Here is a 17,637-nt window from a genome sequence, read left to right on the forward strand (position 1 = left end):
TCTTGTTTCGGAGGGCTGTGGGAGTCAGTATCATCGGACAGAGAAGCTGGAGTCCCTGGCCAGGCAGTGCCCTGGGTTCATCCCGTGCTAGAGAAATGGAAGTAAAGACTGTGCACTGTGTTCTTCCAGACAGAGGCTGCGGCTGCGGTAGCTCTGGGAGCATTCTTGCTCGACGCTTCCCGCCATTACACTGTTGCCCGTTTGTTTTTGGAGCTTTTTGGAAGGCACTTACAGTTTGAATGTATGAGAAAATTGTGGGAGCCCTGTGTTGAGTCTATAGTTTGAGTGAGTTTCAGATTCATTTAAAATACTGCTTTTCTGCCCAGGCTGATCTCCTTGCTATGTTAGTAAAGGTAATTGCTGGAGGTTCTTTTGTTTGTTGTGTTTTTGTTTTTCTAACAGACTAGAGAGATTATCTTTAAAAGGTAGTGAAACTCAGTGAATGGGAGGAGTAAAAAGAGATACACTAGCTTATTTATGGCCCAAGTAGTAACTTAATTAACGAAGTGCCATTTGTGAACTCTATATTCTCACCATTTAGAAACAGGAAGATCTTCTGGGTGTTGCCTGCACCCTAGAGACTGCATCCCTGCCACAGGGGGACTTGGATTACGATAAACCCTGTTTGTGGCCCGTTGTTTGCCATTAGGTAACAACCACCAATTACTCCAACCCACCACAGCCTGATCCTTTTATAGGAAATGCACACAGGCAACAAGAAATTGGCAACATTGTTTCTAAAATCTATTGCCACCCAGAATTGTTGAGGTAGTGTTTTTTTTTTTTTTTTTCTCTTTCTTCTCCAAACAGGATAATTACTTCTGACCAATCCCATACACTTTAATTAAAGTAACTGCAGCTCAAGAGCAAGTTTCTTACAACTGTACATAGTGAGAGCTCTAAAAGCTTCAGCCACTGATAAGCATCTCACTTAGATGGCTCATAATTGCTCCCAGCATCCCGAGATCCTTGCTGCTGTTTGTGCCACTAATTCTGTACAAAGGCAGGAATGCCACGATTGTAGGACACAGTGAATTACATATATATATTTTTTTTTTTTTTTTTTTTTTCTGCTGGTTTTCTTTCTGGCCAATTTAAAATTTGTCAAAGTCGGTCTTCTTCTGGATCACTGCCCTTTGATATTTCGCGCACTCCATTTGCCACAAACAAGCCGCAGGGCCGCAGTTCATGCTGACTCTAGCAGAAGCAGAGAGAGCTCCATTTATCTTACGCTGCCTGCTGAATTCCTACTCATTAACTGGGGGTTCACTGCCTCTTTTTAACCCCCCAATGGCTGTTATCATCCCTTCAGAGTAACTGGGTGGCGGGAAGAGGGATCCTCTCTGACATCTGTTTGCACGACTGGATGCTGAGGAGTGTGGGGTAAAGCTTCTTCCTCTTGAAGGAAAGTGATATTGCTACTACCTTCACCCAGCACCTTTTAACTTTTGAAGCACAAGAAGGAGAGGGGGAGGAGATTTCTCAAGTGATGGCCGTTTAATCATTTGTTACAAATCATCTCATTATCAATTTCCTATCCGCACTGAAGAAAACCATATTTATTTAACCTTGACCAAAATGGCACTAGAGAAAGAATTCTTAGTATGCTAGATGTGAGGCAGGCTCTGGCCCAAGGCAGCTTGGGAGCAAGGGCAGTAGACCTGGAATAACAATAACTTGGTACAAGTCTGGTGACGTAGTGGTTAAGTGCTACGGCTGCTACCCAAAAGGTCAGCGGTTCGTATCCGCGAGGCACTCCTTGGAAACTCTATCGGGCAGTTCTACCCCGTCCTATGGGGTCGCTATGAGTCGGAATCGACTCAACGGCAGTGGGTTTGGTCCAAGTCTTGGTTATGTTGTTTGCAGGTAAATTGTTTAACTTCTCTCAGCATCAGTTTCTTCATCTATAAAGTGGAGATAACACCCCCAAAGAGCTGATGTGAGAATCAGATGAATATGCATTTTTTTAATCTGTGAAGCATTTTTCACACATAAGGATTGTCATCATTTCCTTGCAGTCTTAATCATTAGAAGAAGCTGATGGCCGTGTTTGGTATCAAGCATTCTCTGTGGCTGACGCCCACTGCTGGAGTGAGCAATATAGAAAAGGAAATGAAAAAGAAACCGAACAAATGGTCCTGTCTCTCAGGGAGTTTGCATTCTTTCAGGGAGATCATACACACTCAGTCACAACGGTAACAACAGATCAGGGGTTCCGTTTGTAATGAAACATACTGTGAACCCCCATACTGTTGCTTTTGGCTCCTTTCACATGCTTTAGAACCAGAGTCAGACAAAATGTTTTTTCACAAAATAGGTGAAAAATGACCTCAATATCCAGGTTGGGAAATTGAGGCAAAAAGAAGGGTTAAAGGAGTCATCCAAGATACAAATTAAATGTACAGTGAGGGCACAGGATGGAATTCTGGTTCCCTCTGTTCTACCTTTCCTCAGGATTTCCTCAGATTTCACCTTGGCTAAATACTGAGCCTGATCTAAATTAAACAAGGATCCGTTCCCTTTGCGATCTAAAGTCAGTTCCACTAAGAAAAATCTGATTTAGGAGAAGCCTGTAGTAGTGGGTGTTAGCTTGTGTTCCGGATCCCTTCCCAAATGAGCCTCTGCATTGGGGAGATGCTCACAGATCACTGAGACAAACCAGTGCCCAACTGAATGACTGGGTTCAAAATCTGAATTACTGTTTAGTCTCTAAGGGTAATGAGGAATATCTAATTTCTAAACAGCTAACTTCATCTCCTTTTTAGAATTTTGATTTTTTTACTTTTTAAATGGCCTTTTGTCAATTATATGGTTAGTTTGGGTAGGAAGGTGGTGAATTACTAGTTTGCAGTTCTGTGATTATAGAGTATAGAAATAGTGCATACATTGACTCTTAATGGAGATAAAAGGAAGAATTACCCCAGAAGGAAAAGAGAACTAAGCCCAGATTCCAGAGTCTTGCAAGGCTGGACCAGTTCTAACCCTGGATTCTCAGAACTGGGGCTTTTAGAGTCACTGCAGAAAGGATTATGTCCTACCATTCTGGTTGGCTTAAGGCCTCTTCTATCTCTGATGACCTTTTTACCTCCTCCCAGATCCAGGAAGAACATGGAGAGTGGCTGTGAACAGGTGGCCTTCCTAGCCAGGCCTCTTGAATACTGTGACCTCAGGTCCTCTCCTGCATCCTTACCCTCCTCTTGTATTCAGGAGGGAAATGACAAATCAGTTTAGATAGAGAACTGTCCAGCCCAAGTGTGAAGCAATGTAAGTTCCCCACTGTCCCTTTCAATAGAAAGAGCACCTGGGCGAAGGAGCCACTTAGTGGGACTTTATTCTGCTCAAGGCAGATGTGTCTCAGTCATGGCCCTGCTCCCAGGGAGCCTACCATATAGCACTTGGCCGTGCCCACCAGAACCTGCCCTGGGAGCACAGGCAGCGGCAACACTGGCTGAGCTACTACGGGCCCTTGACTGGTCCTTCCAGTCCTGTCCAGCATCCGCCTGCCTTCTGACCCAATGCGCCCCCAGGTACAAATAAGAGTATTGTGGCTATGGCTGAGGATAAATATGTCTTTGAAAATCTTTGGCAATGTCTTCCTCCCAAGCCTTCTCTTTAGCAGTCAGGGTGACAGGAAATGGACTGTTCCTTGGGTTAAGGGGACTCAGGTTAAACTGCTTTTCTAGCAGAGGTGATCAAAGTATCTGTGCTGTGTGTGTTTTTTCCATCTTTTTTGTGTCCATCTTCAAGATGTTATAAACTGAAAAGAGCCAAAGTGGCTTGTTTGAGGCAGAAAGTAGCATCCTTGCCTGGAAAGTTGAGACTAGGAAAGAAAAACATTCCAATAGCCACCCCTAGGAAGTAGCATCTCACCCTCTCACCTGTTATACAGAGTGTCCCTCACTGGCAGTATGGCCACCAAGCATTGGGCTCTGTGGTAGGTAGGCTGATGAGAAACAACATATGTTTTATATCATGAAGGTAGACATGATGGGATCTTGCCTTCGTCCCTAAGTTAGCAACAGCTTAAAACCGACCTCATCACATTGATTCAGAAGCTACTCGGCTTGGTGCAGTTGGAGTGCCACAGTGACAGCATTTTTTGGGAAGAAGAAGGTCCTTTCAGTCTGATCATTAATCTGATTGTGTTTATAAAAGCACGGTGGCTTGTCTCCTTCCAGGAAGCAGTGATTCACAATTCTTTTAGGCCAGAAGAACCTGGCCGGCACTTTGTTAGAGCAGATCCGAGCTTTTGCCTGCCTGAAGGCTGTCGTCAGAATACGCCTGGGAACCTGTCTTCCCCACTTGGCCCCAACTGACCCAGATCCTTGGCCCTCAAACTGCCAGACTCAGGGAGAGCTAATTGGGGAAAGAAAATAGACTGCCGAGGCATGTCACCACCAGAATTCAGACAATTCTGTGCTGTTTCCTGACTCGTGTGTGTGTGTGTGTGTGTGAGAGTGTGTGTGTGTGTTTGTATGTGGGCACAGGAGACAGGGCTGCAGGGGAATAATGTGTTTTTTAGCTTTTATTTGGAAATCTCTGCTTTTAACTCTAATGACTTTTAAAAATGTGACTAGGAGAGCACTGACACCACTGCAAGGAACTTTAGGGTTAAACATCCCTTGAGAGCATTGCTGTTAAAATCAATATGCAAATACGGTTGTATTAGATAGGTATGGCCCCCTTTGAAGAAGAGTAGATATAAGGAAATGGGATTAAAAAAAAAAAAAACTAGAAATTATTCCCATTACAAAAGGATTATTTGCTTTACCAAAGGATTCACTGCAGGGTTCTTTCTAAATAGCTCCCTTAAGGAACTTAAAACAGAATCTGATTTACACAGTTTTTCAAGAATGCTTTTGTGTGAAGAAAGGCACACCTGTTATAGAGATAGTTCTGCAGGTTTTTTTTTTTCCTTACCCTATCTTACTATCATTATAGAGAAATTTCTTTCAACATAGAAAATGTGATTATATAGATCTTTTAAACAGCTACTTACATTTATACTTCTGAATATTAATAAGATTCCAGCCTTTTTCATGCAGATTTTTCCATCTCAGGGTTGAGGTATGGGTGTATGTCCTTATACCTGAGACATTCAGGAGCTTTGCAGGTTAGAGTGGTCTGGTTCTTATCTCTAACATCTCAAGTATTTAACCAATCAAAGCAAATTGCTTTCCTAAGAGAAGAAGGGCCCATAAAAGTTAAAATTGGGTTTAAATTTATGTAGGCTTCTTAGTATAACTTTTTAAAAACTTTTTAATATCGGGTTCTTTTATAAGACATTTTCCTTGTTTGCCAGATTAGGATTGTTGTTTCACAAACGAGACTGAGCTCAGGAAAGGAAAGGGGTTTCTGCAAGGTCACCTAGTACCTTTGGCTGAGCAGAGGATTTTCAGCCTAGCAGTCTGCTTTTTCTTCAAAGCTTTGAAGGCCTCACCTCCCCACCCCCAAACCCTACTCCATGGAGTAGGTAGGGTTGGCCTCTTTCAGTATCATTGTTGGGCAGTGCTTCAGAGCAGCCCTGCTGAACTGGCCAAACACCTCTGCTACAGAAAGAGCTGTCTTCTCTAGGAGCTTCTCTGCAGCTTTGACCCCATGGAGGAGGGCTGTGGCTCTTCATTGCCCTGGGGAACACCTCACAGGCTGCTGCGCTGTGAACATTAGTGGGTCAGTTTAAACTGTAGTGTTTAAAGAACCAGGTTGTTGTTGTTATGTGCCGCTTAGACGACTTCAACTGATAGCAACATCCTGTGACAGAGTAGAACTGTCCCATAGCGTTTTCTAGGCTATAATCTTTATGCAGCAGATTGTCAGGTCTTTCTCCCACAGAGTCCCTGGGTGGATTCAACCACCAGCCTTTTGGTTAGCAGCCAACTGCTTAACCATTGTGCCACCAGGGCTCCTCAAAGAACTCGACTTCTCTTTGTGTACCGTCAAGTTAATTTCAACTTATAGCGACCCTATAGGACAGAGTAGATAAGTTCAAATCCCAGCTTCACCATTTCCTAGCTTTGTGGCCTTAGGTATGCTGCTTAATTTTTTGTCCTCCATCTCCTGATCTGTAAAATAAGAGATCTTTTAGAGTTGTGAGGATTAAATGAGATGAAAAGTACTTAGAACAGTACTAGCACATAGTAACACCTCAGTGTTAACTAGGATTATTTGATCAAACTAGTCATCCCTGTTCTGTATTTAACTTTTTACATTGAAAAGTTTTTAAGTTATAAAATTGGGTTTTAAAGATTTCATGGAGACTTTTTATTCTGGAAGTCTTCAAAAGGAAGGGATGGGTATAACCTACCATTCTTCTCCCATTTTAGCCTGTGGCATATTCTTACACACACACACACACACACACACACACACACACACCGACTTGCTTTCCTAAAAACCCTGAGGCCCTGCAATCTGGCTAGAAAAGAAAGAAAACCATTCCAAGATATTTAATTGTACAGGGAGCTTACAGGATTGATCGAGAGCTTAGCTTTTTACAATAGTCCAGTGAATAAGAAATACTCCTGACAAACGATCAATGATAGGATAATCACTCTTTATCCCCCTCCTCATTCTTACCTTCTTTCTTTCAGGAGAACAGGGTTCAGAAGTCAAAAATCTTTATAGACGCTGCTTTTAAATTAAGCAGAAAATTGACATTGACATATTTGTTAATCTCCCCTAAATCATTACCGGGGCTGGCTGCTTTGCTGTACAAGGAGAGAGGGGCCCTCGGTGTGCAACACCAGAGTATAACTAGCTTAAGAAAAGTGCTTTATTTTTAGACAATAACATTTAGAAAACCCTTTCTTTCCCCCCCTAAAACAAAGTACATGAATCCTTGGCCTTCTCATATGCATCTTAAAATACGTACATTTTCTGCTTCTGTCTTTTCCTTGCTTTGATGCTTTTTTGAAATAGGTCTTGAACTGTGTGGTCAGAGGCATTACTGAAAGAATCAAGCAGGGTGGCTTTTAAGAGAATGCTTTGTGGTCTCTCTAGTCTCAGGAGAACCCAAGAACATTGCAGATATTTATTTCATCACCCTTTCAAAGCCCTAGAACAGCCTTGGGTGGACGTGACCTTTGTTAGCCCAGGAACCAGCCTTCTCTGTCCTCCAACTTGGTAAAGCCATAGCCTTGTTCCCAGAATGCCCCACTCCTCAGCCCTCATGTCCTCCCTCTTCTGCACCTGATGCTGAGCCTTCCTCTTAACTCCTTTCTAGCAAGATGAGCCAAACTCTCCAGGTTGTTTCCCTTCTCCCACCACTGCCAGAATACCTGCTTGGCCACGTTCAGTACCATTTAATGTGGAAGAACACAGGCCTCAGAGAGGGGCAGGCCTAAGTATAAATCCTGACTTTGCCACTTAAGAGCTGATGCCATTGGCCAAGTCACTTTCCATCTCAGAGCCTTGGGTTTTCTCTTTTGTAAAATAGAGAACCTGTCTGTAAGGTTGGGTTGTTATAAGGGTTAGTGATATATGTGAAGCAACTTGGAAAATGCTCAGTACAGTTAAGGTATTTGGCCTGGCAGCATAGTGTTAACAGCTGACCAGACCTAGGTGCAATTGTGTTGTATGCAGCCCAGCATATACTAAATGCTCAATAAATGGTGTGTCTATATGCATGTCATCCAAGTGCAGTGTTGGTTGTTTACCCAAAAGGAGAACGTTAAAAAGAGTCTGGAAGTCCCTGTTCAGCCACATCCGTGGTCCTGTCCTCCCCTCCCTTGCCCCAAGGCAGGACGGTAATTTTACCTACTATTGTATTTATTGTATTAGTTCTTTAATCTCACAATAACAGGAGGGGCTACCTTAAATCTGAGGCCTGTCTAGTAAATAGTGTCTGACCCACACTATGGGAATTATTGGAGGCATTGTCCAGGTTTTAGTTGTGGAATGGGATTAAGATGGAACTTCAGCTTTGTCAGCCAGGAGTCTGCCACCATCACTTAGCCTTTTCTGAAATTATTAAAGGGATACTGCTGCTACTGAAGCACTTGTCCTCTGCCCCCAAATAAGCAAGTAGATAAACGTAACGTAGCACTCAAAACTTCAGGAGCCAAACTGCTGCGCGTGAGTCCTGGCTCTCACTTTCCAGCTTTTGTAAATTACATAAAAGTCTCCCTGTGCCTCAGTTTCCTCACCTGTAAGATGGGGATAATAATATCAACCTCGTGAGTTTTTGTGAGGATTAAGTGAGTTAATAGATATGAAGCACATAGAATAGAATGCAGTACTCTGAATATTAGTTATCATTATTGATTGTATGCATGAAGGAGCCAGTAAAAACGTTTTTTTGTTCTTAGCTTACTAATTTTTAAAACTTTTTTGATACAATTTCACAGAAAAGTTATAAGAATATGCTTATATGGAGAACTTCTGATGCCCTTTTCTCAGATTCACCAGTTGTTAACATTTTCTCTCGATGCTTTCTCATTTGTACACACTCAAGTGTGCATTCTCTCACCTCCGCTCCTATGCACACACACATTTTCTTTGAACCATTTGATGTCCAGTTTATATACCTCATGCTCCTTTATTCATATATATTGTGTATTTTTATAAACAGACTTTCTCTTACAAAACCACTTTTATCAAATCAGGAAAGATAACAACATTGATACAATATTACTGTCTAATCCATGGTTCATATTCCAGTTTTATCAGCTGTCTCTGCCCCTTATAGTTTGTTTTTGTTTTTTCCCTGATCTGAGATCCAGTCCAGGACCACAGACTGCAATTCGTTACCAGGTATTTTTAGTCATCTTTAATCTGGAATGTGAGACTTAGCATTTTTGAAGAGTATAAGCCAGTTTTTTTTTTTTTTTGTAGCATGTTCTTCAACTTGGCTTTGTCTTATACTTCCTCCGACGACATTCGAATTATACATTTTCGGCAGGAATATTACAGAGTGTTGTGATGTCTCAGGATGTCATTATTAGAAGGCACATGATGTCATTTTGTCCTATTAGCAATCATGCTAATTTTTATTACTTGTTTTGTTCACTAGGTTAATCCATTGTAAAGTTACCATTTTCCTTTTTGTAATTAATAAGTAATTTGTAAGGAGATACTTAGAGACAATCTAAATAACCTGTTACTCATAGATCAAACATTTACCCATTAGTTTTAGCATCCATTGGTAATTGAGTGGATCAGTTACGCTGATGGTTGTAAAAATGGTGATTCTGTGATTCCATCATTCCTTCTACATTTATTGTTATTCTGCTGTAAGGGAGAGCTTTACCTTCCTCCATTCCCACATTTATTTCATTGTATCAGGATGGACTCAGATTCTTATTTTACTCCATAAATACTCTGTTACTATCATTACCTATTTTGATGCTCAAATTGTCCCAGATTTAGCCAGGGGAAGTCCCTTCTAACTGGCTGCTGTGTCCTTTTAAAATGTCCCCATTATTTGTGGAGTGCTTCCTTGCTTTTTGTCACAAGAGTTCCAAGCTCTTCTTATTTGTATTTTCCCTGCTTCAATCCTAGAATCAGCAGTTTCCCCAGAGAGTCTTGATTTCTTTGAGTGGAGAAAGAAAAATTTTCATTTCTCTATCAAGGGTGTTCTAGCTGAGACTCAAAAGAAACTAGTCAGCTCTCCTCCCATCAATTCTCCAGGCAGGGCAAAGTTCATTCAGCTCCACACTAGAATGAATGGGTCACCGTCTCCTTCCAGAGTGTGGGACCCGGCACTCTCATGAAGTTTACCTGTTTTGGAAAGATGCTGAGATGTCAGGGGCCTGAAGCAGTAGGTCACTGATTGCCCTCTATGTGAGAGCAAAGAAAAGATCTCCTCAGCATCCTTTATCACAGCTTTAAAGTAGTGAGAGTTAAACAAAAAAAGTGAAGTTGGGTATCCAAAAACCTCATAAAAATGAAACTAGGTACTATACACCCACTCCTCACTTATCAACATGGTTAGGTTCCACAGACCAGATCGTTATGTGAAAATTGGCTTTATGCAAAAATGGAGAATGACCACATCAGATCACAAAATGGAGGATGACTACATCATTATATAACTGCCAAACCATGAAGAATCATGGCCCAGCCAAGTTGACACATAACCTTAACATCACAGCCAACATTACTCTCACCTCACACCTCGGCATTCATTATTGTGAGGTGTGTGTCATTAATGCACAAAATAGATTTTTTATTATTGTCGTAAATGTGAAATGTCAGATAACAGAACAGTCGATAAGTGAGGAGTAGGTGTAGTTACATCCCTCTTCTGTTAACATGTGTTTATGTATAATACCTACAGCTCACTCAGCAGCCCAAGGCTGTTTATGGCATATGATTCATAGCAGCATAAAAAACAAGGCCTGTTCCCAGACAGGCATGCTTGAATTAGACCTTTCTCTTCTGCATCCCATCACCTGTGGTCATGTATTTATTTGTCAGCTTTGGTGACAAAGCACTTCAGGTGTCCCCAACACCAGGGGCTGTCACCTATTGCTCCTTCAACTAGACTTACTCCTCCTTACTAGGCGGGCAACTAAATTTTCAGTATTGATTGTAGGTCCCATTCTGAGAGTAATCAGGAAGAAAAGCACAATGTAGCAGCCCTCCTTCTGGGACAGTATTGATTGAGGGGGAGGGGGTGTCCTCCTTGTTATACGGAATTCTAAAATCTCCTATCTATTGAGTAAGGTACTGCATGTTTATAAGCTCAGTGATCTAAATGGAGTTTGTGGACTGCCCTTCTCTTTTCTCCGTTCCTTCTTTTTTTTAGCCCAAGAACTAGAATGTCTTTATTACTCTGGTCAAGGGCTGGCTCAGTGAACAGCCCAGGAGGGAGGATGGGGTCCAGCTAATCCACTGAGCTGACACAAGACACACTCATCTGGCTCTAGTTAGGTGGATTCTACTAATTTGAGGTTGTTGTAGTTCTTGTTAGTTGCTATTGAGTTGGCTCTGACTCATGGAAACTCTTGTACAAAAGAATGAAAAGTTGCTCAGAGTGCGCCATCTTTATGGTCGTTGGTATGCTCAGTATCATCATTGCTGCCGCTGTGTATTTTGAGTGCCTTCCAACCTAGGGAGCTCATCTTTCAGCACTAGATCAGACAGCATTCTCTTGTGATCCATAGGGCTTTCCACTGAGTAATTTTTGAAAGTAGATCACCAGGCCTTTCTTCCTAGTCTTAGTTTAGAAGCTCCACTGAAACCTGTCCACCATGGGTGACCCTGCGAGTATTTGAAATACTGGTGGCATAACTTGCAGCATCACAGCAACATGCAGGCCACCACAGTATGACAAACTGGCGGATGAGTAGTGGAAGTTGAGGTTAGGAGTGTCCAAACAGGAGATGAGAGCCTGTGGAGTAATGCAGCTCACAGCTTTAGGAGTTATTCAGATCCTTAGTGAGTTTGGTGGGTATCTGCTATGGACGTGGGGAGACAAGAGCTGCTGGTTTCTGCTCAGTGGCATAGAGGATGCAGTCCTCCCATATCCCACACGTGGAAGAGTGCAGCCACTCTAACACTGGTCAGCAGTGGGTGGGCATGGTGCCACTGTTGTGCCAGCATTGGCCTCTCATGGGGAAGAAATGCAGAAATGAACTGATTGAAGTACAGAGCTCTAGGTTGTTGTTTGTACCTGCTCATTGAGAGGGCTAGGCAATAAACAGCTCCTGTGGCTGCTTTTATAGTTGTGACCTCCCAAGGAAAAGAGGACATGTGAGCTCTCCGAGGCAAGGTGAGGACAGGTCTGACATTTCCTGTAGAGCCCTGTTACTCAGCAAAGAGGTGGTGAAGACAATGGAGAGCCAGGCCACAGAGGAAAGGGCGCTGGGATGGATTCCGAGCTTCCTGTGACTGTGGCTATTGCTGTGCAGAGAGATTCCTGGTCATCACAGAGTGTGACGGGCAGGCTTATCTAATTGCAGGCACCCCAGAGCTAAGCCAAGCTGAGCGGAACGAGCTGGAGAACAAGCTGAAGGAGCGGGAGGAATTCCTAATTCCCATTTACCATCAGGTAGCCGTGCAGTTTGCTGACTTGCATGACACACCAGGCCGGATGCAGGAGAAGGGTGTTATTAATGTGAGTATGATGGCTGCCACTTCTTCTGACTTGTTGGGACCGCGAGCAAGCATGTGTGTATGTCTTATGCACAGGAGCTCACAAGCAGGGAGCTGTTGGGGCTGGACAAAGGCAGCTCGTGCAGATCAAGTCACTTTCAAGTGTTCTGAGAGAGTTTCCCCCCTTTTCTCTATCCATTATCTTCCTAAAACACTTTGATTTAGGTTTCCATGAACTCCTCAAGAGGCAAGCTCCATTTTACTGGTGGGAAACTGAGTCACATGTGACTTCAATGGCAACAGCTTCCTGGGTTTTCAGGCCATAGATTACTACAATGTCAAGGTTCCAGCAGCAGCTAATTCACATTAGATCTACATTCAGGTCGTTTGAGCAGTCTGCTCAAAACCAGTTTCTCACTCTGGTTACCTGGGAATTCACAGCCTTTTCCCCAGAACATCTCAGCCATGTGCGCGGTTGGCATTAGCCAGGCCCATTGCTGTGCATGGCGCTGCAGCCAGCTCTGTTGGCAGTGCGTGGGGGCTGCAGTTCTGAACTGATGAGAAGTCTGGAGGTGCTTGCAGCCCGCTCTTGAGTCCCTTAGGGGCCTACCTGGAGAGCAGGTTTTTGTGTCGGTGGAGTTCCCTCTGGACTGAGCAGCTTTAGGGCTGGTGTGACTCATTCTTGTCTTCATGTAGGACATCCTGGATTGGAAAACATCCCGTACCTTCTTCTATTGGCGGCTGAGGCGTCTGCTGCTGGAGGACCTAGTCAAGAAGAAAATCCACAATGCCAACCCCGAGCTGACTGATGGCCAGATCCAGGCCATGTTGAGGCGCTGGTTTGTGGAGGTAGAAGGAACTGTGAAGGTAGGTGAGGCACCCAGCCTTTATGCTGTGCTCCTCACCCCAATTGAGTATTGCAAGGCTTATTGTCTGAGAATCCCAGGCCTCTAGGTGACTGGAGTGGAAGGGAAGCATATAGGCCTGAGCCGTACTTCCCCCGCCATAACCTCACCTCCCGCAGTAACACGTCAGGACATCTTGTTAGCAGAGGCGGTAGGGTATTTTTTGTAGCTTATTAAATCATTTAGCAAACCTTTTTTGAAACACTTGCCACGTGCCAGACGCTTCATTAAGCCCTAGGGTCATGGCAATGGAACAGGCAGGCGTTCCTGCACACACGGCACTCACCGTCTAGAGGGGAGACAGAGAAGTCATGGGTAACCATGAGGTCAGTGCTAAACAATGCAAACCTGGACATTTTGGAACCCAGAGGAAGGACCCCTGACACGCTCTTGAGGGAGGGGAAGGAAAGTCTGGGAAGAGTTCTAGAGAAACTGATGTCTCAACAGAGACCTGAACAAAGTAGGAATTAACCAGGTGAAGAGGTTGGAGTGAGGGGAGGAGGCATGTTCCAAGGCCTGAGAGCAAGAGTATCATGCATCCAAGGAACTGCAAGTATTTCATTATGGCTCAAAGGCTGGGTGCCAGGTAAGAAGACGTGAGCAGGACCTGATGATGCAGGGCTGTGTAAGCTGTGTTGAGGAGTTTGGACTTTGTCCTGAGGTCCATGGGAGGCCACTGAGGTATTTTAATCAGTAGAGTGACATGCTCTGATTTGTGTTTTAGAAAGACCTCTTGGGGGCTGTGTGAAGGGTAGAACTGAAGGGGACGGGAGCAGGAAGCTTAGCAGGAGATGTGATGAGTAGAACTAAAGATTTTCTCATTTCTAATCAAAGGTAGAAGGAAATGGCTACCCTGCATGCAGGAAACTGTGAGTCTAGCATCTTCCTGGGGTGATCTCAGGGGGAGCACACACACCTCAGAGCAGTGACCCCACTGAGATGCTTTCTTTCCCTGGTGCTCTCACCTCTTGGTTAGGGATGGGGTAAATCTGAGGCCAGGATGAGGTAGCAAGGGCACCAGCTCCTGGTGCAGCAAGGAGAGTGGTATCCACAGTGGGCTGCAGAGGACAGTCAATGGGAATATGCGAAGAAAATACTAGAACTTTTATTTCTGTTTATTTTTACTAAGAAAAAGAGAGAAATTAACCTTTATTAGTCATATATGGATTAAAAGTGAATCATATATATGTTTAGTTGGAATATTGGCCATATGTGCTCAGAATATTTTTGTCTACTTTTCTAATAGGCAGTTTGGTGACTGCTAGGTTAGAGTACTGATGGGAGGCTGGATGGCTGGCAGTGGCATGAAGGGTCCTGGCCCATGAAGAGGGGTCTCCAGCCTCTTCCTGGCAAGTGTTGCCTGAAGTCCCTGCTAACTGTTCTCCGGAAGAAACTCCAAGATTTGCCAGCAGCTTGAAAGCCAGCAAACGGGGTGCTTCTAAGATTCACCTTTGTGTTAAGTCTACCCATTTCTTTACGACTGAAAAGCTTCTTTGGATAAATATTTCAGATGTGCAGCGGGGAAGCTCAGCCTTATGCGACATTTGGTTCAGGTTAAGGTCAGTCTGTGGCATCATAATTGAGTGAGACAATTTTGTCAGCGGCTACTGGCAGCTTCTAGTGAAGTTGGCATTGAAAGTCATGCAAGTGTAAAATAAGCAGTTGTTCTCCAGTTAAGTGTGCCCGCCAAGTAAATGGAGTGTGTGTGTGGCCAGGAAAGGCCTGCACTGCCTTCCCACCACATTAGTCACTAATGGACATGCACAGCCTCAGTGGCCACAGGAGGAGAAGAGGCTGCTCCCCCTCTGAGCATGGAGTAGAGAAGGCCCCTTCAGTTGCTCCTTAGCGTCCTGCTCCCAGGGAGACGGTGTGTCTGACGAAATAGGTCATTGCCATCTCTTACCTATGGAGAGAACTGTTGCCTGTATGTGCACGGACACCAGGCCTGAAATCAAGTACAGATGTATGGACGGAGGCTGCCGAAAGGCACTGGGAACCTACTGTACTCAAGAATGGGGGCTGTTGCCCTTGCTTCCATCTATAAAAGGCAGCTCTCTCCCGAGCTCTCAGCCTAAGAGGACAGCCAAGGAGAGAAAGTAAGGATGGATGATCCCAGGGTGATCCTGCGATGCCAGGGCATGAAGCTTTGAAATCTCCTTCCTTATTCTGCAGGCTCAGCAGGACCTAGTTTAGTGTAGGGTGGGGGTTGGGATGGGTGATAAAATCTGCATCGTCCTTGAGAGAATAAAGTGCTGCAGTGTTAAAAAGCAGTCTCTGCTGCCTCTGAAGGGCTGCCGCAGGCTCTGTTTGGGGTTCAGAATGGCATAAAGCCGTCCCTTTTTTTTGCTGGTTCTTCAAGCAGTGATAGATAATATGTGCTGTGTATCTCTCAAGTACAAAGACTGGCGGGGTCTAGACCTTGGCTTTACATTAAGAAGTGACCCTCTCTGATCCTTACTGTGGTTGCTGGTAGTGAAAGACACTTAGTGATAGCTATCTGTTAGCCATGCTGTGTGTTCTTTTTTTTCCCAGAGAATTTGTTTTTTAATCTTAACCCTGGAAAAAGAGATTCCAGGATAGAAATTTTGAAGACACTGTGGTGTTATAAGTGAGCAATGTAATTCTTTTGTTTCCCTTAGGTATCTGTTACAGTGAGTTATGGAGTTCTGTTTGACTCCACTGGGACAGTCCTATTCTAGGAAATAGTAGGGTTTATGGTCCACAGTTTCACTGTAGGCAGAAGAAAAACATCACTATGGCTCCCTGCAAAAACAAGAACCGTAGTTTAAATTGGATCGTAAGAACATGGCAGACATTTGTTTCCTGGGCTTGTTTTCTCTCCTGATTCTGAGATCCACAATTTGAGGTATATGGTGTTTGTATCATTTTTCAAGCAGACTAATTGATTTTTCCCAAGCTCCAAAAGTAGAAGTTGAGATTAGAACCCACAAGGAGCGATGAAAAGAAAGTCAATTTTGGAATCTCTCAAACTTCTTGGATTCCAGCTTTGCTATTTACTGGGTTGGCCATATCATTTAAGCCTCCATTTCCTCATGTGTAAATGGGGGTATTTATTTCACGGGGCTCAGCGAGTTTTAAATAATGTGATAAGTGCGGAGCACAATGCCTGGCACTCAGTAGACACAAGAAGTTTCCTTCTCTCTCAGCATAGCATATTAGAAGGTAAAACAAGAACAGCAACATGCTATGCTAAGAGTAAAAATGTGTAACTTAGTGATCTTGAGGTGGGCGAGGTGGGGGGTTGGTTCCATGAACACAGTAGATGCTCAGTAAAGCTTCTTTGATTTGGTTTGCTGCAGTGTACCCGGCAACCTAGAATGCTGCCATACATTCTTATTGTCCAGATAGCTATTCATATGCTCTCATTCTGGATTTCCAAATGAAATAAATGGTCAGTGGAGGCCCTGGTGAGGATGCTAGAGCAAAAAGCTTCATTGATTGGGCTCCCTGTTTTGATTTCCACTGTCCCCCTAGCCTGGCCTCAAGCTGCCCATGGGTTAGTCTCATGCATCAAACTTCTTATTAAGGGCCAGTTAGGGAAGAGGTGAGGCAGAACCTGGAAAGCATTGCCTGGCCCTGTGTGGGCCGGTGGCTGAGACTAGGGTGGCTCACATATAGCCCACATGGCTTTTTTCTGTTGTGCTGTTAACCGTGCTGAAAACCTGTGAAGAAAGCAGGTTCCTTCCTGGGCTTCAGTTGGGTAGGTCTTAACCTTGTAGGTGTAGGTATATTGAAAATGCCTTTTTTTTTTCTAATGTATGCATATACTCCCCAATCTGTGTGCGACCCCACCCCTGCCTCTCATTGGGCTGCACTGCTCCTTGAAGTCTAGAAAACGAGAAGTGGAAGGACCCTCCCCAGCTGGAGGTGTCTCCAGGCAGCTCAGGAAGTGAACTTATTTGTAGGGCATGGTAATCAGGGCACACATCCATCGTGTTGTTTCCTGGTCACTCCTTGGCACTGCTGTACCATTGACTAAGGAGAGCTTCAGCTGTCCAATATGTTAGAAATGAAAATTTCCAAACAGGTCATTTAGATTTTGTAAGATAGACTAATGACGACATATACTTAGTAAGGCTGAGTAGTGCCTGAGATACTTATCCGCTGATGCAGAGAGATAAAGCTAAGTATCTGCTGAATGAATGTATTGTAAGGTCACTGTTGTGATGTTTAATTATTGATATTTTATTGACATTACAATGTTCTGGTTGGGATGAGTGGTGGGCAGGTGACACAGGCCCAGGCCTGTCATAAGGTTAGCAACCCAGCATTTCACAATTGCTTAAGATCCCTGCTGGAACACTGGGAATAATCAGGCGTATTTTATGGCTTTAAGGGCAGAAATGATAATGGCTGTTTTTTCTGGCAGTGAGGTTGGCCCACCCTTCTGGATGGCTAGAACGCTGAGTCTTGTGCACAGCTCTGTTCTAGAGGGCGAACAAGGAACTGTAGACTCCCTAGCCCAGTAGAAGGGAGTCTTGCTTTTCTGGGTGGAGGAAATTAGCTCACAGCACTATGTTAAACCCCCTGGTGAGAAAAACCTGTGGCCCTGCAGGTGCTTGCTTTTACTTATTATTGCCTAAAACGCAGCTGATTAGGCCCCTTTGCCTTGGTGCTATGTGCTCTGGGCTGTGATCTAAACTTGACTGGGTTTTTGGCTTGGTAGTTGTCATCC

At 44.0% G+C, this 17,637-nt stretch overlaps 1 protein-coding gene across 11 annotated transcripts in view; it reads left to right on the forward strand.

Annotated features, from left to right (window-relative positions):
- ACACA (acetyl-CoA carboxylase alpha) overlaps positions 1-17,637 on the forward strand; it is a 321,203-nt gene that overhangs the window by 284,946 nt on the left and 18,620 nt on the right. For all 11 annotated transcript variants that reach the window (XM_049859442.1, XM_049859441.1, XM_049859447.1 and 8 more), the window contains 2 exons: positions 11,904-12,058; positions 12,733-12,903. In XM_049859442.1, coding sequence (XP_049715399.1) covers positions 11,904-12,058; positions 12,733-12,903 — 326 coding nt within the window. The remainder of the gene's footprint in view (positions 1-11,903; positions 12,059-12,732; positions 12,904-17,637) is intronic.

Source organism: Elephas maximus, chromosome 19 (genome assembly GCF_024166365.1).
Source record: "Elephas maximus indicus isolate mEleMax1 chromosome 19, mEleMax1 primary haplotype, whole genome shotgun sequence".
Classification (NCBI taxonomy): Eukaryota; Metazoa; Chordata; class Mammalia; order Proboscidea; family Elephantidae; genus Elephas; species Elephas maximus.